We start from the raw sequence: 23,334 nt of genomic DNA on the forward strand, positions 1-23,334 counted from the left end.
CACAGCAAAAAAATAACAAAATCTTCTAGTAATGCTCAAAATCATAGAGATCTCAATCGTGGTGCATCTACATGTACAACAATATAGCTGGGTAAAAAGTCAACTGGGCATTTTGTGTCCTAGAAACAACTGAACAATTGAAGGCATATAAAACACTGGAATGGCTGGGCACCTGTGCTTTAAAAGTCTGGAATATACTGTACTACTGAAGGATACCACAAGATATAACAGGTCTTTATTTTATTATTAAATCAATTTATAGTTCATAATTATATTTTTCAAGATATATTATACCACAACAAGTTTACAGTAACCTTGCAAAAGAGCCGTACGTGTATCAGAGCTAGTTGGAGAGCACAGAAGAATCGGCCGAGTTTAAATCCAGAGTTTTCCAGTGAGATCTTCAGCATAACTGACCTGAGCTCTGGATTTAACCGACACAGATTCGAGTATGTGCTGCTTCAGCCATAAACGGAGTGCATTGGATCATTGTGCAACAGTGTGCCATGCCCTGTCCTGTCCCCAGCCCCACTGTCATCCCCTCCCTCCCTTACGCACCAACCCCCAGTCCCCCGACTCCTTCCTAGCAGGGTTGCACGTTACATGCCCTGATCTCCTTCCTGTCCTTGCAGCTGGACAGCTGGGCAGTCTTAAACCTCTGCTTCACTGTCATGAGCCGCTCTTGAATACCTCCGCCGCACAGCTTGGTACAGTCCGTCCAACTCGACCACGGTCTCATTTTACACCCTAAAAGATAGAAATCAAGAAAGAGGGATGAGAGAGACAGTCGTTATAATGTCGCTGATGTAGTTCTGAATGTGACGAGGGCGAGGGCCAACCTGGATGCTCGGAGGTGACGTCGGCTCTGCTCGTTTTGCTCCTCCTCTTTTCGCGCTGCTCCTTGCGTCGTTTCTTCTCGTCGCTGTTGGCCTGTCCTCGGTTGCACTTCCTGATCTTACACTTCTTCCTCTGGATGGTTTCAGTGCAGGGGTCGCCTCCAAACTGAGGCTCCAGCTTCACCATGCGTGTCCGGATCGTGTGACCCTTCCCACAGGACTTATTGCACTCTGACCATTCAGTCCACTCAGACATGACACAGTCTATGGCTGAAGAGACAGAATTGAACAGAGAGAAAGGGGTTTAGAGGAAGTTGTGACAGAGAGAGGGGCAACTGTGGGTCATGGATTATATATGAATCCACGTCCAGGGAATGTACTGTGTCTTATCTTAAATTATACAGCGGCACTGCGGAGAATAGTTTTCTGGTTTGCCAGAGGGTGTGATTTGTTTTCTCATAACCACATGCGTATGATGTAGCATCCTCACAACTACTGTAAACTAATAAGCCCTGACATGAATAAATCATAGTATTAACAACTCAAAGTCCTAAAAACAACAACATGGATTTATACATAAATTACAATCCTTATGGGGGACACAAATCATGAGAAATTGTGTTTCTCCTGAAAGTTTCTCACTTTGGCAACGGCTTTTCTCACTTCTTGGTGAAGTCAAGTTATCATTTATATCAAGATAGTGGGTTAAGGATGCGACAGATTTCTGTTTAAAGAGTGTAATTCTTCTTTTTATAACCACACAGCTCATCATAGGGTGGGAAGCTCAAATGTTAGGATAACGTTATGCTGATGTTTTCGAGGTTGCACGTCGTATACACGTGGTGAATCTGACAAACTGTTGTCATTTCACTGGTTGATTAGCAACTACAAAAGATGATGGATAGTAAAAATCTGGAGGGACATCGGGCCGTATTTCAAGGTAAAACAAATCCGGTTATCAAATTTGTTGTGTTACCTTGAAATATTGCCATAATCTCTCCCACCCGGAGTGTGATGTCAGAGGAAAATGGCTGCTGTGGTGGTCTATTGCGACCAAACCATGTACAGAGCAGGACATTTGAAACTCGGAAGATAAGGTGCCAGGATAAACTACGTGATGGATAACTTGTTTCTGAGTGACTTTAAACACATTTTGATTCATTTCACTGCGGTCTTACAGCTCTGACTTACTGACTAACTAATGTCACTTATTTTAAAGGTATTTATTTATAATCCCTTCAAATATTAGGATAGGACATTTCATTTGAAGCATTTCCTGTCTGTCAGGCTATTTCATGCATTTGACAGGAATCCGTTACCACTCATATAGACCAGCAAGCCCTTAATTACTGAAAATCTGAAAACGGGTACACAGAAGTACTCCTATTCTCTGTGCTGTGAAGTAACTTACATCTGTGATTTATGTAGCTGCATTAAAGCACCAGGTTGCATAACAAAGGATTATCATTACATTTACATAAATTACACATGTACATATACACATATATATAGACAGCATGTGGGTGTGTAAACAGAGATGTTTATTACTTACGACACTCTGGCAGCATGCACTTCTCCACCTGTTCTAACTCCTCTGTGCAGTCTCCCAGCTCCACGGGGGACGTGAGCTTGCGCTGTCGTGTCCTCAAACCCTTCCCGCAGGTCACGCTGCAGTCACTCCAGTCAGACCACGGAGTCAGCATGCAGGGGATTGTATCTACACAAAACAGTCACACAGTAACACATACATCCAGAGTTAACATGCATGACATATTTTCACTGCAACTGATCAAATCACTTTTTTAAAAGAAAAGAAATAGGAAGAGTTGCAGCTGGCAATTTGTTTCATATCAGTGTATTCAGTTTCTGTTTTAATTAGTGCTTTTTAAAAACAAAATACTAATGTATTGTCACATCAGTGCTACTTTCATGGATCTACAGTTGGGTAACCAGCCCCTTGTGCCCTGCAGTTTAATGAGACATTTTTTCTCCAGATTTGAAGTGTGGGAGGTGTCGGGAAAGTTGTGGTCCTGAAAACGCAGCAACTCACGGCATTCTGGCATCATGCACTTCTCCACTTCTAGCACCTCTGCCCCACAAATGGAGCCATCTGTAGGAGGCATCTTCACCAAACGCTCTCTCCTCTTCATGCCAAGACCACAAGTGGCACTGCAGACATCCCATTCCCCCCACTCTGTAACCAGGCAACTGCTGGGAGCTAAGGGCAAGAGGGAAAGAAGAGATACGATAAACCACAATGCCACTTACAATAAATCCATAACATGACTTAAAAGGAGGAGGGAAAACTCACAGCATTCCTCATTGACCACGCAGTTTTCAGTCTCCTCTGTGGGCAGGGTGCAGACCGAGCCGTCATCAGGGAACTGCTTCACGTAACGCTCCCGGGACCGTGAGCCCATCCCGCAGGACACACTACACGGAGACCAGGTGATCCACTCTGACAGCATACAGGTGGAGGCATCTGAAGAGTCAAAGGACGAAGAAGGTGAAGTCAGAAAGCCTGAAGAGAGGTCAGGGATTTTGCTCACTGACAGAAAATGTTAAACTCAAAATGATGTGAATTTATAGCTAAGCAGACATCAGTTGTCTGGAAGAAGAAGAACACAACTAGAGAAAAAACTGCTGCACCTGAACGTCTCGTTTCATGTGTGATTGATAGTCATGAGTTTAATTATTACACGTAACGTTCAAAAGCTTGTTGCATCATTTAGTTGTCTCTCTGTCCATCTGCTCCACTGGTACACACACAACACACAGCTCGTTTCGTCATTTTGGGGGTTGTTAAGTGGATCATTGTGTTTATATTCCTGTTTTTGATACTCATCAGTGTTATAGCAAAAACAAACTTTCATGGTTTCTTGTGGGGTTGAACTTGGTGAAGCTGCTCTGCAGTGTTGTTGAAGTTTCATGATATCTGATAGCATTAATGTCATGGTTTGAGTTTTTGGTTTGGTCTTTGTTTCCTGTTCACCTGTGTTTAATTTGCTGATTAGTCCCCGTCTATTTAAGCCTGTGTTGTTCTCTTACTCTTTGTGAGTTCGTCTGTTCCCTGTGTCTCGGATTTCTTCCCCATGGCTTTATGGTTTTTCCTCTGTTGTTGTATTAGTGTTTGGTTTACTGGATTCTACTCGTTGCCGGCCCTTTTGTGACTCACATTTTTGGATTTTTTTGAGTTTGGAGCTTTCATTTAAGCTTACCATTAAAGCTCGCTCTTTGTTCTTTACCTTCCTGCTTCTGTGTGTGTGTGTGTGTGTTGCCTTTGGGTCCCTTTTTTGTGTAACTATAACAATTAGACTTAATGCTTGAAAATAAAAGTTCTGCTCAACAAGTCACTGGTAGCTGAAGTGAGGCACATGGGTTCTAGTTTTTGCCCTTATGATCAACCAGTGGTGGAATTTAAAGTAAATTTACTCAAGTACTGTAATGAAGTACAAATTTAAGTACTTGTACTGTACAGCATTTCAGAGGCAATATACCCTTTTCACGGCAGACATTTTGATTTGTCAGAGCAGGACACGCACAGGTGAAATTCATAACATCAGTGATGGCTGTATTCTATTCAGGTGAGCTACTTCCAGGGCTCTGATATTGTGCATGCTCCCTCGGTGACATACAGTAGCTTACTGAGACACTTAGTGGACTAAAGCCATTGTTAATGTTATTGGTAACAGATGGGCTTTTCCTGCTTTGATGTCTGCCGTGAAAAGGGACTATTATTGTGCTTTTTACTAGGTTTAGTTACTTTGGACCCTTCATGTCCAGTAAAAACCATGTATCTCCAAATCTACAGCAGTAAAATGCAACATAAACAAATTAATGCAGCTATCCTAACATCATATATAACAGTAAAACGATGACAGAGGCATTTTTTTGTACTTTTAATTTTATGCTTAAAGTGCATTATGCAAATCATATTTACATACTTTTATTTAAGTAAATGCAGGACTATTACTTGTAGTGCAGTTTTTCCAAACCGTGGTCAAGTCAACTGATTACTTCTTCCACCACTGTCTAACTTCATTATGTCAGTTAAATTACATTGCAGGAAAGAACAGGCTGTTAGCTAAATGTGTGTAATGTGGGTCTGAACTTTCTAGTTGCACATAAAGAATGTAACTAAATCAGCATACAGTCATTTCTGAACATTAAAAAACGGCCACTTCTACCCAAGATACAGAGGAAGCTTGTAGGTTAGATTACTGCAGTGCATAAATGTCAGGTGTCTGCAAAATCTCTAAAAATCCGTCACAGTTCGTATAAAATGCTGCTGGCAGTGTAAGTGGACCAAAGACAGGAGTCCCTGCACTGTCTTCCAGTTAGTCTGAGGATAGATCCTCTTACTTGTCTATAAATCTATTCACCGACTTGCCCCCGGAGTATAAGGCTTATACATATGCTATAAGTCCCAGATAGAGCCATCAGATCTTTCTCTCTACTGCTCACTGCACCCAAACAGTGAGAGGCATAAAAGCCCTACAGTGAAGCTGCCTCTGGGAACAGTCTCCCTCTGGATCCAAGGACAGAAAGTCAGACTTGAGTCTCCTGCCTTCATTATACATTATTTGTGCTAAATTAAAAGTTAATCAACCATTCCTTCGTGGCATACGGGCTGTTGACGATCTCTCTCTAATTGTTATTTTCTCTCAGTGTAAATTGCTCCGAGCTGCATCTCTTCTTCAAAAAGTTGTAATGCTTATATTATAATATTATATTATATATTAAAAAATTTAGAATAATGTAAGATCATTAAAACAACACACAGTGACAGCCACAAGAAGGCACTATTGCTGTCTATGTAGGCCGCACAGAACAACAGATTTTCTCTCATGTCAACATAAATTTCCAGCCATTCGTTGTCAAACCAACAGGAAGGAGAGGAAGTCCTATATGTGGGGGATCATGTTGCTTCGTTTCTTTGTTTGTAGTTCCACCGGCAAGAATAATCAGAAGTTTATATTCCAGTTTAGCTGAGGATACAGGTGAAAACTATTTCTCTTTTTCACAAAAGTTTTTAATGACATGGTTACATCAGACTCAACATATGCAGGGATGAAAGATGAACTAGTAATGCATGAACCAGCTTATCTAACCAATAGCCATGGCTCAGTAGTTCATCACTTTATGAAGACCCGGGGGTCCAAAGGGAAAATTTTTAGGCTCAAGCACAGTGAGCCATTAAATAGATAATGATTAAGTTTCTTGAGGCAAACTATGCTTTTGAATCTATTATTAATAAATCAGAAAAAGACAGCAGAGAGACATCTTTCAAATCTCACAGTAAATCATGTTGTGCACATTACACACACCTCATGTCTGCATCTGTGCAGAAAGTACACATTGACAAGATAAACACTTTTGATGGATATCACATAATAGTTATAATGTGCTCTAACCGTATCCCTCTGTCACCACATTCTCCAGCAGACCGTCTCTGCTATGAAAAGTTATATAAGAATAAGAATTTAAAAATGTCAAAAATAACTAAATGGATAAATGGGACATGGGACAAAATGACTAATAAAAGCCAGCAATGACTGATTTGAATCTCATAATTCTGGGATCCAGTAGCAGATGAGCTTGGGTCTGGAGATAAAGTGGCAGAAGGTAAATATTAAGACTGTGACATTTGTTGCTCCAGTTCGCTGGATTTGAAGTGAAACAGTGACTGTGAGGTTAAAATGCCAACTTTCAGCTTCGTTTTCCACATTTAATGAACCATGTAGAAATTATTGCCCTTGCTATATGTAGTCCCTCCAAGATGTTATTCTGGTCCCATTTAATATGTGTAGGCAGCCAGCCAGGCTACACTGAAGAAGGATGCCAGTGTGCGTGTGTTATGGGCACAAACAGGAGGAAGCAGGAGTTAATATCTCAGCACATTTAATTGGAATAATCTGTGAGGCTGGGTCTATGGCCAATGTGATTTCTGGCTGACTCAAACGGTTTTATACTGTTTATTTCGCTGCCTATTTTGCCTCTTGTAGTATTTTCTGCACTTTAATTTGCCAGATTTTATTAAACTGCAGCGCTGAAGTGTTTTGATCTTTTTTGCCCGATAAAGCACTTTGTGACTTAGTTATAAAAGCTGCTATATAAATAAACTTTGCCATATTAGTGTAAGTGGGGGCCTTAAAATTTCTGCAATAAGTGTGAAACAAAGCACAAATAACGACCTTCTAAAAGAACAATCTCTCTGCCATTTAAAAAGCAATCAACGGCTCGCTTCACCAACAGGCAACTCAAACCAATGGATTCATCTTAAAGGGACCGAGAGTTTACTACAAAATAAAAACTACATATTTATCCTCTCACACGTAGTGCTTTTTATCCATCAAGGATGCAATTAATGTTTACATCCTGTGCTGTCACAAGCCTCTCGTCCATGAGTACATGCACGCTTCCTTTTTTTAGAAGAAAATAGGGTCATCAAAGTCTTTATGTTTCATAAGTCATTCAATTAAACCAAACAGTTGAAAACAAAGAGTGACAGACTGTCTGATCTTCACCCAACCTGCTGCATCCAGGGTAAAAATGATTGTAGGGAGATAAAAAGACATATACACCACTTTTACACCAAAATGCGCGTGTATATGCAGGTTTTTTTAACACTGGTAAACCTGCTTAAAATGGCTGTTTGACCCTTTACCAATTTTCTTCACCATGAACCAGCAGAAAAACAGAGAACAGCAGACCTTGTTTCTTGGGTGAATTACTCTTACAAAATAAATGTGATGACCTCATGCAATTTACCTTGACTTACTGTAAAATTTAAAAGCCTGCCTTATAAACAAAGTGCTCTTGTTGCCTCTGCTCACTCTTAATTGCTGCTGTACAAAGGTACTTTGGGCATTAGCGATGGCCTACAGCAATAAAGGCTTTTTTATAAACATGCACTCGCTTCTTAAGAGTGTCAAAACATTACTGGAAGCAATAACCCTAAAATTTCTAAAAAAAAAAAGGCGTTGAACCTTTAGAGAATTATTTCAGATGTTTTTTTTATGTCATCACGGACTTGTTTGTTTTCCTTGCATTCACAGTGACCTCCAGTCTTTCGAAAAGACACTCACCCTCATCGCTGCATCCAGGCCCCATGCAGGGCTCAAAGTCCTGGGTGTGTGGGCAGGGCACACTGAGGTCCAACTGGGCCTTCAGCATCCTCTGCCTCATCCGCTTGCCCTTTTCACAAGTGGCCGAGCTGCAGGCTGACCATGGAGACCAGTTGGAGTAGATGCAGGTCTCAGGAGTATCATCTGCAAGATGGAGAGTGGAGTATAGATACGATATACAGCCTACAACTGTTTACTATGCTTTTAATCTTGTGTGTGAAAGAGAGAGAGAGAAATGAGAGCAGGGTCCAGACCTTCCTCTTTCTCCTCCTGGGCGATATCCGCTACAATGTCATCCACATTGTCTGGCACGATGTTGCACTGTTCCCCCTGTGGACGCACAGACACACAGCGGTGTTGAGACACACTCTGTATGGTTCTCTGTTGCTCAGCTCTCTTAACACATTCTCTTCACTGTAGGATCGAGAATGAATGTACATTCATTCAGCAAGTGTAAACCGAGTGCATGTGTGTGTTGTTTGTATAAGTAAATGATGAAAAATGGGTTGTGGCAAATGAATAAAGCAATAACAAAATCCCCACAGCTGCCTCTAGATGCCACTGAAGGACTGCTAACCTTTTATCCCTTTCTGGTTGGCAGCCAGAGTTCCCAGAGAGTGTTTCACCACCCATCAAAGTATAATAAGAGAAAGGCTGTATTTTATAGAGAGTGAATTTTAGTACCTGCCGGCATAAAAGCTTTGACGTTTTTCAATGCTTTTTGTCAAGTTATTGGCTGAAGTTCTTTTTGGAGTTGCATCACAACACAACTGAGGTATTATGTAATTTATTATTCTGGATATAAAGTGTGTTTACTTGCTCATCACTTACTACTGTACCACTACTAACAACTGACATAAATCAGATTTCGGAGAGCTTCCATTTCGTTTTTGTTCAATTCGGAAAGCAGCAGACTTGTTGAAAGGTGTCCCAGGGATTTTTTCTCACTTTGTGAAACACTACTCCCACCTAGCACACCTAAATACAGGAAGTACAGGACTGAACTTATCATTATACCTGCTGAGCACCAAAAAAGAAATGTCTCTCTCCCTTCTTCTACATCTCTACTTTTGAAGCTTTGATACCTCACAATGATTACAGATATTAAGAGATGCCAGTATCAATTTTTACGTCAAGTAGTGCACATATATACTTTGAGAGAACTAAGTGTAGGTGTGAAGAGAAGGTGTGGAGCTGAGCTGAAAGAACATAAGGATCTTTTCAGAGACTGTGTAATCACACCAACAGATCAAAACAACCCAAACAAGGACCTTTTTTTTGCTTGCTGTGATGCTTTATGCAAATGCCTACATTATGATCATTATCCTTGAAAAGCTACCAAGAATATAGCAAGAGCTGTAAAAACAGACCTTCCTGGCAATGCGTTCCACCACCACCCTCGCCACGGGAGTGATGGCGCCCCCCTCAGGATCATAGAAAGGGCTCTGCGGATGATCCAGACTGGTCAGGGGACGGATCTTTTCCGGGGGCGCAGAGGGCTTGTTGGGAGACTAAAAGAAGGACACAGAAAGACAAAAAAGAGAGAGAGAAAAAAAAGCAAAGCTGTGGATCTTTGGGATTTCAAAAATAACACACTGTCAGGATTTGCTTGAAAAATACTGTTGTGCAAGTACAATGAGCACAAAGTCAGTCAAAGTCACACGCAGCACAAGTCACGCAGAGGACAGATCACAGAGCTGGAGTGCAGCTGTGGAGGAGTGCTGTAGTTTATATGGGAGATGCTCTTATTAGTCAACAGTAAAAGGTCTGCCAGCGTGGGGTCGATAGAAGCATCCCCGCCAGAGGCTGTCTGGAGGCTGAAGACCAGCTCATCCTTCACCCCCCCCCCGCTGAGGCCACCCATAAAAAACACAGGGAAATAGCACAAGTGTTTTTTGTTAGTGTGAGAGAGAGACACTGTGAGATAGGGAGAAGGGTAATGAGTGGCCACTAATTAGAAGACACAGTAAAAGTAATGGCACAAAGGACGGATCTCATCATTCTGTTACAGTCCTGCGTCTTTAACAAACCGAGAGCCAAAGTCCCACCCTGAGTCCAGAATAGCCTCTGTTCCTCCGCCGCGCCGTGTATTTTTGGATAGAGGGTTTCTTTCATTGATCTCTCTAAGAAGCTCAAACATGATACGCGTGTGATCTGTACGGATGGTACCGTTTGTGAAGGTTGTCATTTAAACAGAAAAATGGACAACTTTTATTTTGTGGATATTTCACACCCACATGTTTTAGATGTCGATGCAAGAACAAGCACAAAACTTGTGGGAGTCTCTTCAGTTCACATGATGTTTGTTTAGCAGATGCTGTTATCTAAAGTGACTTACAGTAGGTGCATCCAACACATCAGCCGTGCACATCCATCCAATAGCACAGCGACACACCTTCGCTGTTAGCCGATCATCTTGCGGCTGTCATTTTAAATACAATTGTCTCCTGCCTCTTGTTCATTCATGCTGCTGTCTTGCGTGCGCCTTCCACCTCCCCATCACTGCCCAGCCTTCACAGCTTCATCAGCTTCATCATGTCAATCAGCCCATATGTCTCAGAAGAGTCATCAGCCACCACCCCCAGTGTCTGGGCACCACGGGGGGATCCTTCTTGCTGCTGCTGCTCAGAGCAGATGCCCTACGATCATGAAATCTCCCTGCAGAGTCTAAGCGCCAAAGACTTCTGACTCATTATCTCACATCATCTGCTGTAATAAATATTGTTATTACTACATTCACTAGTCTCTCCTGATTGAAATGGAAATATACACCTACATCACTGGAACAAAAGAATACAATGTTTTTTACATGTACCGAATTAACAAGTAGGCCCAAATAGTTAAGGATGTGTTGTACACAGAGTTTCTGCTCACACAAGTCTCAAAATGTACCTTTTTACAAGAATGGAAACATCTTAATGTATTGTATTTATTGCTGAATCTACACAAAGGGACCAATTGTTTAGAATATGGCTTAGCTGTTTCACAAAGTTTAAGTTTCTCCTCATGCAACAACTCTTGAAATCCTGCAATTTGTAAGGGAGTCTTCTGCACAGGGGGAGCTAAAACATGTAATTAATCGGACAGCATTTAATCCATTCTGCCTGTTGTTGTGGCTTCTTCGTCTTGTCAGTTGAGTAGTGGCCCAGGACACATGTGCATACAAACTGCTAAAACAATGTGGTCACATGTGGCCCAGACCCCCGCCGAATGTAGTCTCAGAGGTTGGATCTCAAATGTGTCCTTGATGCATCTTAGGGGTATTTGCACCTGTATTTAGACCTGTCCACTTGTGATTGGATCAATTAGGGCGCGTGTCGACACCAAATGTGAACAGGGCCTTAGATGCCCAGGCTGTTAAAGTAGCTTTATTGCCTTCATAAGCTGTGTGTCATGGCCACTGCTGCAGCTCCATCAGCTGGCCGCGTTGATAAGTGGGTCAAATCAACGGGTCAAACAATGATTACTAACTTCCTGTTGTTTTAAGAAAGCCTGTCCCTTAAACCCCATAAAGAATCTGTGCCTTCTGCCACATCTCATAGTTTAAAAACCCCTGCTGTACACGATTCAAATTCTGCCACTTCATTTCACAGTTTTTGCAGATTTTTTGTGTTGTCAAGTCTTATGGAGCTGTCCAAAGGATAATGCACAGAAGGCAAGCTGAAGCACAAGATCGAATAAAAGAAAGAGGACTATGAAGAGCGAAATTATTGCAGAGGCCGGCCAAAACAAGCAAGAGAGCGCGGTTCAGCGGGTTCATCTATGCGCTACGAGGGATCAGCCAAAGGTTTCACACATGTCATCATCGACAGCCTAATCTGTTAGAGCCGACTGGAGACACACAACATGCAGCAGACAGCACCTCAGGGTGAGGGTGGGGGGGGGAGACGTTCGAGGCTGTTAAAGGAGAATTGGACGGGTGATGACACTTGAATTGTTGCACACTGGCAGTATGTGAAGAGGTGAAAGAGGGAGTGATTGCGACTGCGAGCAGAGGGGCAGACGAAGAAGAAGAGGTTGGTATAATGACAAGGTCAAAATGTGAGAGTGAAGGACGGACTCAGCTGGGTATGAAAGTGAGGAGGAAGGTTATCAGCGGGTAAAAGGCGGAGAGAATAACAGTTTGTAAAAGGCTGTGATCGCTGTGAGGCTGTAGATTGTAACCTGAGATGAGTCACACACATTCAGAGGGACACCGCTGCTTTTGTTGCATGATTATAGTAAGAGATGATTCAGTCTCCCTCCAAGTTTTTAATAACATTTTTAAAGGCCCTCACTAAATATTTATCAGGTGTAAAAGCTACATTTCAATAATTGTGATTATTATGAATCAGTATTTGGCAAGTTGGGAAACCCGAAGCGTCAGGATTACTTTTTTAACGACAGGAGTTGACTGACCTCGTACGTAACCCCACTGTCGGTGCCTGCATCCCATGGGATCAGGTCCTGGACTACTTTCTGGGCCCAACCACACTCCTTGGTACACAAGTCCTCAGCAGACAGACCCACATTCCAGTCCGGACTGGGCCCCAGCATGGTCAGGAAGGACATGATGTGGCGGGTCCGGTCCACTGAGAACTCAGCTGAGGGGGCAGCCCGCCTGCGGAGGAGGGTGAGACTGAGGAGTGAGTGGATCAAAGCAGTTCGGAAATGTGAGTAAGGGATGTGGTAAGGTCGAATCCTTAAACACATTTCTACATAGTTAAAATAAATGCATACACAGCAGTAGATGATAACTACGGAAGCCCCAAGGGACAAATGAGGATTTTTTTTTTCTCTTGTGATCCGTTTTATATATATATTTATATAAGTCTAAGCTAAGTTGTTTTCTTTCCAATGTGTATGACTTAATTTTTTCACCAGGATAATCTTTCTAAGTTCTTTAGAAAAAATATTTTTTCATGTGTGAAACTAAGTGAAAAGAAAACTAAATGTGTGACACTTTTGGCAGAATAATAGAAAAAGGTTCTTTTTTTCTCCTGACAACCTTTTTTTCACTTGGTTTCACACATGGATTTCTTTTTTCTCCGGATTTTTTTTTTCACCTGTTCTCACAGATGGAAAAAAAAAGGAAGTTAAAAAGATTATCCTTGTAAACCCTTTTTCCCACCAGTTTTCAAGTCATGAACACAGGAGACAAAAGAATTTAGATCAGACCAAAAATGTTCCTCAATCGCCCGTCAGGACCTCTGTTGATGATTGAACTTAGCAGGCCATCCTTTAGGTCATGGTTCAACATGATTTAGTTCATTAACACAAATCACTGACATGATATGAAACAACTTGTGAAATTCCTGAAACACATTTGTTAAAGTCAAAGCTCAGAGAACATATACAGTATTTGTCAGAACTCAGAGTTGCTGGTGCACCTCAATAATTATTCACAAACACACTTTGATTTTCAGAGTATTTGATATTCTGATTTTTGATGTTATAAAGTAGGGCAGCGCTGCAACAATTGCAGGCTGAGGTGCACAAAATACAGTTGCATACAGAGTAAAAGGATGAGCATTTAATCATGTTTGTAGCCAACACTGATCAATCAATCAAATACTCTCGCATTGGCCCTGATACCGATCTTCAGGATTCCCTTGCTTCGCTTTCTCCACACCGCTGCACATCTTATCGTTGAAACAAAGACTAATAGTTTTGTTAGCATTCAACAGCTACATGAGGCTCAGACAGTGAACCTATGTCAGAAACGCAAGGAAGCTCTAGTTGTTGCACCTTTTGAAAATGAAAACAGAAAGAAACAAAGGAACATTGTGAAATGGATGTGAAGCTCGCCTGGAAGTGTTAAACTCCACACTCTGCACTTGTAGTGCCTACAAATCATAGAGACTGGCATCTATTTATTTGACATATTCCAGACTTGCATTGCCAGACCACACTTATCTCCACACCGCACTTGCTCTGTTCCAGCACCGGAGACACACACACACACCTCTGGCCATCTGTCTTGACCAGTGATTGACAGTTAAACTAATTACAAGAATTTTCTCAGCCAATACAAGATTAATTAGGAGTGGGGAGATTCTTGCTGCGGCATTGACAATTAGCCAGGGATTCCTTTTCACCTGTCACCATGCCCGTATAAATCCATTTGACTTCAGCCAACTCAGTCTTGCCCTCGCGCACTCTGCTAATGATGGCCTCTGAGGATGTGAAATAGCCCGAATCCCCTGGGAACACACAACTTGACTCGACACTCCTGGGCCTCTGCTCAGTGAGTACTGCACATCCGAGGTTTATCTCAGACAGCTACCTGGGCTCTACAAAAAGGCAAAGTGTAACTGACGGAGAAGAGAGACGGAGCGAGTCTGGGAGCAAATGAGGAACGGATTAAGCGCCCTAGATAACCCCAGTGAAATACTTTTATCACTCAAAACACTGTTTCTGGTTTGCAATTGTGTGCATGCATGTTAGTAGGTGTTATGGTGTTGCTACATGGATATCAGGCCCTAATGATTCCCCTACACATTCATTCCCTTACATTTACTTGTGGAGGTGGCAAATCTATCGTAGCCCATTTCTGACAGCTACAGAAAAGAAATGATGATAACTTAGCCATGACAAAAAAGATATGAGATAATGAGTCACAATTATGAGATAGAAAGTTCAAATGATTTGAATAAAAGTCAAAATGATGAGATACAAAGTCTAAATGATGAGATAAAAGTCATAACTATGACTTAAAAAGTGGATATTATGAGACAAAATTCATAATTATGAGGTAAAAGGTCAAAATTATGAGGTAAACAGTAAAAACTATGACATAAAAGTCGTAATTATGAGCTAAAAGTTACAATTATGAGATAAGTATTTGTATTTTATAACTGTTACTTTTCCCCCCATAATTTTGTTTTCTTAATCCCATAATATAGATTTTTTGATGATTTACCATGGGAATATTTTTGTCATCAAGTTTGGTTTTCATCTTATTTTTTTTCTTTAACTGGTGAAAAACTGGCTGTGATACAATTCAGTGTTTTCTGAGAAATTTAGTCATTAAAGGTTAAGGTAAGAGAAACACTGCCTTCAAAAATAAATGGCACAAAACTGTAACATCCATAAAACGGCCCGACAAGGATTTTTCATTTGAAATATTTTGTTGAGAGCATTTATTGTTCTGCAGACAGGTTTCATAAAGCAGTGCTTCAAAGCTCAATCTGATCATCAATACATTATCAGCACCACAATATTACGATTCATATGTTTCAAGTATGCAAAAATACTTGGTTGCACAGAAGTGGGACAAGGCTTGCTTGACTATTATACCACATAATACACAGAGAGAGAGAGAGAGAGAGAGAGAGAGAGAGAGAGAGAGAGAGAGAGAGGAGAGAAACCATTCCAACAACCCCAAAAAGTAGTTCTGAGAGTGACAGAAATAAAGGCAGCTCATTAACAGCTGTAGTCTTGTCTTCAAAAGCTCCTTATTTCACACCGCTGACAACGGGCTTATTTTTTTAAAAATTTTTTAGCTGCTAATCAGATGTAACCCGTTGTACACCAAAGTAGCCCTGTGGTTATTAAGAAGACGCCTGACAAGAGAGAGTGGGAGTGAGGAGACAATAAGGAGCCAGCTGAACGTCATGGAGGTGCTGCAGCTGTCACGGATGAAACCATTTTAATCCAGTTTAAAGTGGGAAAAGTGGCATACGGGTCGGAATAATGAAGAGAAATTTAGCGGGGAAATTAAAGGAGGAAGACACTGTCATGTATAATGTGACTATAGAGAGTGGGAGGATACGGTGCAACAAAGAAAGTCGGAGGTAGTTTTTTGTAAGGACCAAAATGATATAACTTAAACGGTATCTTGACTTCCTCTTCATCTTTGTGGACAAAGAAATAAATAGAATACTTCATCGTCTGCCTCTCCAGAGGTACAGAGCAATTTAGACAGCCATCATTACACACCATGCTTTCTGTCCAAATGATTACAGCTTGAAGGGAGCTGAGGCTGGGAGAGCAAATTGCCCTGCATTTAAAGGATGCTCCTCCAACGTATTACATTTTCTCACTCATATATGTATATATATATATATATACACACACACACACACACACACACACACACACACACACACATACATACATACATATATATATATATATATATATATATATGCGTGTAGGTTGTTTTTCACATGGTCTGTTCAAGGTCATTTTATTCTTCTGAAAAATAAGCCTGGCTGTATTGTACAGTGACATGTACACCTAATGTCTTATTATAGGACAACACATCCACTTGGCCAAACAGCATCTTGACTTGACTGGAATTATACGTCTCCAGGCTGCACAAAGGTGAACAATACACGGTTCACCCAGATACGTTGGTGTGACAGTTACTTTGATACTTGTATGATGTACATCGTGTTTGTTTGTGTCTCCCTTTCGAACACACCTCTTGACAGGAACTAAATCAACTAATCAACTTCCTTGAAGTGCAAATCCGCAAAACAGGCTGTTGAGAGTTTTGGAGGTGTGCACATGAGCTCCTCTCTGATCTGTGGTTACCCAAAACACCGTTCTTCTTTCTTTTCTTCAGTCAAACTGCAATGACCATCTTTGAACAGAGGAGGTGGCCTATGACATTACTTATCACCCACCTACAATGCAGCACTGAGTTCCCTCCGCAGACAGCTTAACAACCATTCACACCTGGGCTCACATAGCCCTAGCAACCCACATGAAAGCCGGTTCGACTCTGAAAGTCAGAGCTCACACATGTGCTTAATGACTCTGTAGGGACACTCCCACACAGAGTTTAAAAGCCTGCAACTCTCTCCAGTTAGTTAGAAGTGAAGGAGCCTCTTAGATGAGAGGTGAAACGTCTTCAACAAACTGAAACACATCCAGTTGCCTACGATACACCGCCTAGAACCTTTCTTTACATACTGATCCGTTGGGATGGATCTTTGAAGAAGCATAATTTAAGCATTACTTGTTCCCACCACAGTCTGAAACAGATTTTTTGATTTTGTTTGACAATAGACAAGAACAGTGACTGTGTCAGTCACCTATGTGGTGAGGAAGCCATGAGGAGTTGTGACATTTATTCAGTCAACTCACCAATTTTAGATTAAAATAAAAAATTTTGTCATTTGCATGAGCCTACAAAGATGAGATGGACAACATTACTGACTTAAAAAAATATACAAGAGCGTAGTAACAGCAAAGGAAATCAACAGCCAGTTTTCTACCTGGAAGTGATGTCATGGTGAGGGTGCTCCACGTAACGAATTGTAGCAATTACCATGTATTAAAGGTGGAATATGTTAGAATTGGCCACATGTCGAATTCATACTCAAAGAAAATATGGAGCAGCATATCATCTGCGTAACTGCTAACTGCCGTTAGCAGCTAGCAGTCCAGACTGGGAGCTCGGGGACCAGATGTGCGTTTGTGTTGACACTGCTAGCACAGGAGCTTTAGATCATAACGTCAAACCTGTTATTTTTTCACATTCCGTTGATGATTTAAGTAATAAAGTAAATACTAAAAAATAAAACCTCAGCTGTTTTATTAATTTGTCACTTTCATTGTTGAATTGCTGACATAGAAGTCTGTGTCCTTTCCTGTTCTATTGGGCTGTAGTCATTAAAGTCCAGTGACCCAGAAACATATGGACACATCTCTTCAGGAGCTGTCTAGTGTACCTTATTTTCTGGTATATAAATTCCCACTGTACTCAAGTTTATTTTTTCCACTATTATGTTTAAGGTCTCGGGAGAGCCACTCTCGTGGACACTCTGCTGTAATATGTGTGATAATGGCTGCCACTTCTTCAGCCTCATTCTTTTCTCATCTCCCACCTCTGCTCTTACTCTACATCTCTGCTGCTTTGCCCTTTGTTCCAGCAATCATTTTTTCTCTTTATAGGCAAATGAAATTGAAAGCTTGTGGTTCACTCTACAGAATGCAGCTGCAGTACACAAACCGTTTCTTAACTACAACGTTGACCCAAAAAAGCATTACTAGTGTATTTAAATCCCACTTTTTGCATTTTATTCTTAATAACTGCTATTTTCTTTCTCTTCCTGTCTCTCATCCTTCACATATGTCAAAAAGCAAGGCATGTTGGAAGCTTTAACTGAAGACTGCCCGTTTTTGTGTTAACCTCTTTTTATACATACACATGTGTACAAGAGAAGGCACAAACATATGTGCATTTTCATGCTATGCACCGTGGACTTCCTGGTTAAAAAATGTGAAATAAATACAAAAAAAACCCGATGAGAGAAGCCCAAACATGCATATTTACACTGTATTTCTGGAGCAGTAACACACAAACACACACACAATCAACTGTGAAACATGCTGACATAAATATGCATTTATGCATTTTTTATGCAGCTACAGTATGTAAAGCTAATCAGCTCTCTATAGACTCTTTCAAGACTTAAGTACATCTTCCAGTTGGTTCAGTAAAATGTGGTCAGGACACTTCCATGTAGTCATCTATACAAAATGTCTTTCCCTTTTCTTGCTACAAGCCCCTGAAATTGATCTGACTCCCTCCTGCATGCGCTGCACACGATCACCGTGTGAAACAATTAATTGGCTGCCCATACAGCACAGAGTAAGCTAATTAGGCCTGGTGGATATCACTGCTTCTGTTCCTGGCTGTGTTCGTCCCTTTGGAGACCAAACACTTGGCCCTCACCGAGGCCCTGTGGTTGAGGAAACAACACCGCACCACTGAGGCCTCTACCACTGAAGTTCTTCTGAGCAAGCATAGTCAACAAGCTCCTTGTTTTTCTCATGAATAAGAGATTAAATGGCTTTTATAAATTTGGGAGTAAATGAGCACACACACACTGTGAGCAGGGTGTAGACGGCAGTTTCAGGACACCTTTGAGCTGGGTTTTTCACTGATCAGCAATCTCTGGGTGCAACTTTGGAGACTAACTTCTTAACGTTTGTTCGGACGCCTTAAAATTTTCGGACTTGCAGAATCATCTAAAGTGGTTTATTAGTTGTAGAGAGTGTCACAGCTCATTCACTACAAACTGTAGTTGTATTTTAATGTGTTGAACATTTTCTGCGCCACACGTTTTAATGAGTGCATTCCTCTGCAGATAAGTGACTTACTTATTAAGACCTTAAATTCAAAGCATGTCAAACACAAATTTTATATTAAAATAGGCACAGATATATCACAGAACCATTGCAGACCCAACACAGTTGCTCAATAATGATTGAAGTCCAGCCTATTAGAAATTCACTGCAGGAGTGAGACAAGTGCTAGAGGGACTTCAACATTAGAAGTAAATCTGAGGCTGTTGTAATCCCAGACTCCCCCTGTTGCTGGTCTGCTGTGAATCATTTATACAACTCCTTTTTCTCCACACTACTTAAACGTTATCCTGTTTATAATCACACAGAAATGTATGAAATGTAACTGTTACATCATGTTTTTTACTTAGAAGTCAAAAGAACAAAAATAGTGTGACTTTTTATACAACATTTAAGATCCATTCCCCATCAGCCCCGATGTCACTGTCATATCTTCCAATGTAATCTCTTTTCTTTTTCCATATAGCTCTCTTACCTCGAAGGTACTAAAGAATAATGTAATTTTCTCAGACATCTTTGTAAAAATGATCACAGGTTGGACTGGTTATTCAATCCAGTCCAACAAAAAGAAACTTCAAATCTCTCAAATTCTAAACAGAGAGATTTCATAGCCAAATACCAAATAATTCCTAAAAATCTAAAGAAGAGGAAAATTCTACCAAATAAACAGACTCGGGTGCCTCACCGCTTTGAGAGTGAAAAAGGAAGACATTTTTAAAATGCTGGCTACCCAGAGACCGGAGTCTGTGCCATCGCTGTGACCTCTTAGAAATGAAGACCGGCTTTCTTCTCTCATGTCCAAAATATACTCTGATAAGGGAAACATATTACCCCAAATGTTCAAAAATATTCATGCATTTTAGCACCCTGTCAGAAGCACAAACGTGCCAATAATATTTGGAGAGAAGAAGTGCCTATTATTATCAGCAAAATATGTAACAGCATGCCACAGCCTCTGAGAAAAGGAACAGACTGAGGTATAAAAACTTTTAATTTGCTGATTTAATTGGTATTGAACCCTGATGACTGATATTGTGCTTATTTCACACATATCTGAGTGAATACAACTAAAATGATGTTTTAAATGATTATTAATATGTATTTTTACGATTTGCTGATCTGTTGGTTTAATTTATTACTTGTTATATGATTTATAATGCTTAGACAACACACATTTATATTGTCCTGCAAATAAAGCTACTCTGAATTGAAAAACAATTGATTAAATTGAATTTATTCTGATATCTATAGCACTGTATAGTGACTTTTTGTGATATTACATAGGATTGTAGGTTGGACATAGTTGCTCGCATAACACAATGATGAAAATTTTATTAATTCATACATAATACAATCCTAGACTGTTCTTCCGTCAAGGTAACTCCACACCAGATGTTTAATTATTAGGCCTTTGGTCTTGAGTATCATGAACAGTTTATCCCCACACAGAATACCCCTATGAATCAATCATAAGGGTTTAATAGGATCAGTGAAAACAGAGTTAGACCTCAGCAGGTTTCAAGTCTCCACAGATTGACTTTACACTGTCTAGAAGGTGCCTGTATATGTTTTAATAAAGGGGAAGATGATGAAAATGATTTACAATTTGTGATAAAACTCAGATGTGTGGTGACTATTATGATAATCAGGAAATATTACTTACACATTAAGTGGTTGCCAGGCCGGCCACTGTGCTTTCATTTTGATGACTGTCAGGACGTCATCACCCTGCAGAGAGACAGATAAAAGGACACAAAAAATTTCAATCTCAGTCTCCCGAAATAACCAACACTTGAGCAATCACGCTTCGCAGGGGAATAATTAAAAAGGGATCAATGAAAGACTTTTTCCATTTCAACACTCCTATAATCTATAAAATAATTACGGTCAGCAGAGGAAGACGGTATGTCTGGTCAGAAGAGCCAAAAATGCAACTTCAACATAGAAAAAAAAAGCACTGTGCGACAGATCAAAGGTTAATTTAAATTTGAGAGGAAAAAAATGAAATGGAAACAGGAGGTTTAAGAGAAGGCCAACAACATTTTCACACAAGTTTCAAAATTATGTGAAGGCAAAGGACCACTGAAAGAAGTTTGGAGTGGAATAAAATAGTAGTTTCTGCTCAAATAGTCAAATTCAAAATACTTGTTCTGACAAACTATGTGAAGAAAGTTATGGCTGATAAAAGAATATTATTAAACCTCAAATAACAAGACAGCATACCACAAACTCTTGAACAGATGTTTTCCAGAACACAAAGAGGGTTGGCCTCAGTTTGAAGGCTGCATACGTCTTTTAGACAGTTGAGCATAACTTGAAAACAGTGTTGATTTTGCATCCGATGCCACTGAAGCCATACAACTAGAAGGAAAAATAACTCATAACCCTCTAAAGTTGACAGAACAATGACGCTTCTGCAGCAAGTGTGCCATAAATATACAACAGATAATTCTCTCCATCTTAAAGTCCACGAATGATCATATGTTAATAACAACACATAATAATAGTGTCACACTGTTGACATTTCCAGCAGGTTCTCTCAAGTTAATGCACATATTGTTCTGTGAGAGTACACAGGAAAAAAAACTGCCCTTCTCCTGTTGTGTGTACAGACATTAAAACTGGAGTGAAACGCTGTTATGATGTTGATATGGCACTATAGGTCGCTTTCGGGTCTATTTTTGTTAAGAACCGCATGCGTCACAGCAAAAACAAGACTCTGAATCTCTAGATGACGCTGCAGCCTCGCTTGACACACACAGGAAGCGCCACTCACACCGCCAGCGTGGCTGCTCTAACCTGTTAACATGGACGCCGCAGTGAAAAGCAAGCTGTACGCCACGTGCATGTGCTGCTCGCCCAGCCAATGTGGCCGGAACCAGTGTCTTCTATAGTAAAAGGACGCCAATCCTCTTTCTTAGAGCGGCAGGTATCATTCATTCATGAAGATAGATACTACAAACACTAATAACACTTCTCAAGCCTGTAAAGTGCTGCCGCTGCTTCAGTTATTATGTCACTTTAATACTTACGCTAGTTCCGCCAAGCACTGAAAGCACCCATAATCGTTTCCACAGTGAGTGCCCCAGAAAACTCACACACTTTGTTCACCACAAAGAAAAAATAAGGTATACGCAGGAGTGCAATAACATCATAACTAATCTAATAAAACGCCTCGAGGCAAACTGAACGTGAACATCACATCCTGCCCGTGTGTAGTGGATTGATCAATCTCAAGCGTACACAGTCAATAGCTTCTTCAACTGTTTCCTTCTGAAACCATCAGAAAACATTGTAACAAACGTTCTCCTCAGAAAATGCAAAAAAAAAAGGAAATCAACTACATTTCATTCAAATCACTCTCTTTGAAAAGGTGTGTAAATATATTCATAATGTGCTTAATTGTTGCAATGATGTACTTCATGTGGTCCTCATACTTCCCCTGCCCCGTCTCTTGCTCTGTGTTATTGAATTTCATTGCAGCAAGTCTGACAGACTGATAATAAGCGCAGCGGACTAATCCTGTTTTAGATTCAAGGATGTTACTGATGGGCTGTGCCTGTGGTAAGGATTCAGATATTATGTGCTCATGACACATTGCATTCAGCGCAGTATTGCATTCTTGGGGAGGCCTTACACTTTTGGGTAAACATTTCAGTCAGTATTAAATCATATTTACTGAGACACTTGCAAACTTACAATAAATAGCAGTTGACAGGTGCTACGTTTATTTCAGGTTCTCAGGTTAATTTAAAAAGGGGAAAAGGGAAATATGTTTATCTTTTTTAAAGATACAAATAAAGTTTGTATTATGAGAGCTGTGACAGCCTCTCAAGTTACTGCAGGTTAAACAGAGAGGAACAGCTTTCCTTTTTTGTTTTCACCACACCATCTGTCTCTTAAATGTGATCTAGGACAGAGGTTTTCAACATCCAATTTCCCTGGCTGAAGGTGAAAAGGAAGGAGCTTGGAAATATGGGTCTGATGAGGAATAGAGCTAGCGAACATTGCTGTGAGACCTTTAGAGAAACAGAGAGCTCACAATGGCAGCGCCCAAGACAGTGACAAGGATCACTAGTGAGCAAGCCAAAAAAAGACCTGAGCCCACAATTTAGTCTTTTGGCAGCCGTTTGCAGAACAAATTGAACTGTCAAGATGAGACTCATAACTGCTGAAAAGGACACATTTCATGTTCTGCACCTGCAACCCTAGAAACAACAGACAGGTTTCTTTCCCTTTGTCTCTCAAGGTTTTGCCCTTGAACATCCCAAAATAACTAGACCTGAATG

At 40.6% G+C, this 23,334-nt stretch overlaps 1 protein-coding gene across 1 annotated transcript in view; it reads right to left on the reverse strand.

The window, feature by feature from the left end:
• Positions 1-583: 583 nt before the first annotated feature.
• The window catches only part of spon1a (spondin 1a), a 70,860-nt gene continuing 48,109 nt past the window's right edge, over positions 584-23,334 (reverse strand). Inside the window, exons 7-16 of the mRNA XM_073464939.1 lie at positions 20,709-20,773; positions 12,362-12,563; positions 9,334-9,474; positions 8,218-8,293; positions 7,925-8,107; positions 3,148-3,318; positions 2,887-3,054; positions 2,389-2,553; positions 840-1,106; positions 584-747 (exon numbers count right to left, since the gene is read on the reverse strand). Of these exons, the coding sequence (XP_073321040.1) occupies positions 584-747; positions 840-1,106; positions 2,389-2,553; positions 2,887-3,054; positions 3,148-3,318; positions 7,925-8,107; positions 8,218-8,293; positions 9,334-9,474; positions 12,362-12,563; positions 20,709-20,773 (1,602 nt within the window). The remainder of the gene's footprint in view (positions 748-839; positions 1,107-2,388; positions 2,554-2,886; positions 3,055-3,147; positions 3,319-7,924; positions 8,108-8,217; positions 8,294-9,333; positions 9,475-12,361; positions 12,564-20,708; positions 20,774-23,334) is intronic.

The sequence above is a fragment of the Pagrus major genome, chromosome 4 (assembly GCF_040436345.1).
Source record: "Pagrus major chromosome 4, Pma_NU_1.0".
Classification (NCBI taxonomy): domain Eukaryota; kingdom Metazoa; phylum Chordata; class Actinopteri; order Spariformes; family Sparidae; genus Pagrus; species Pagrus major.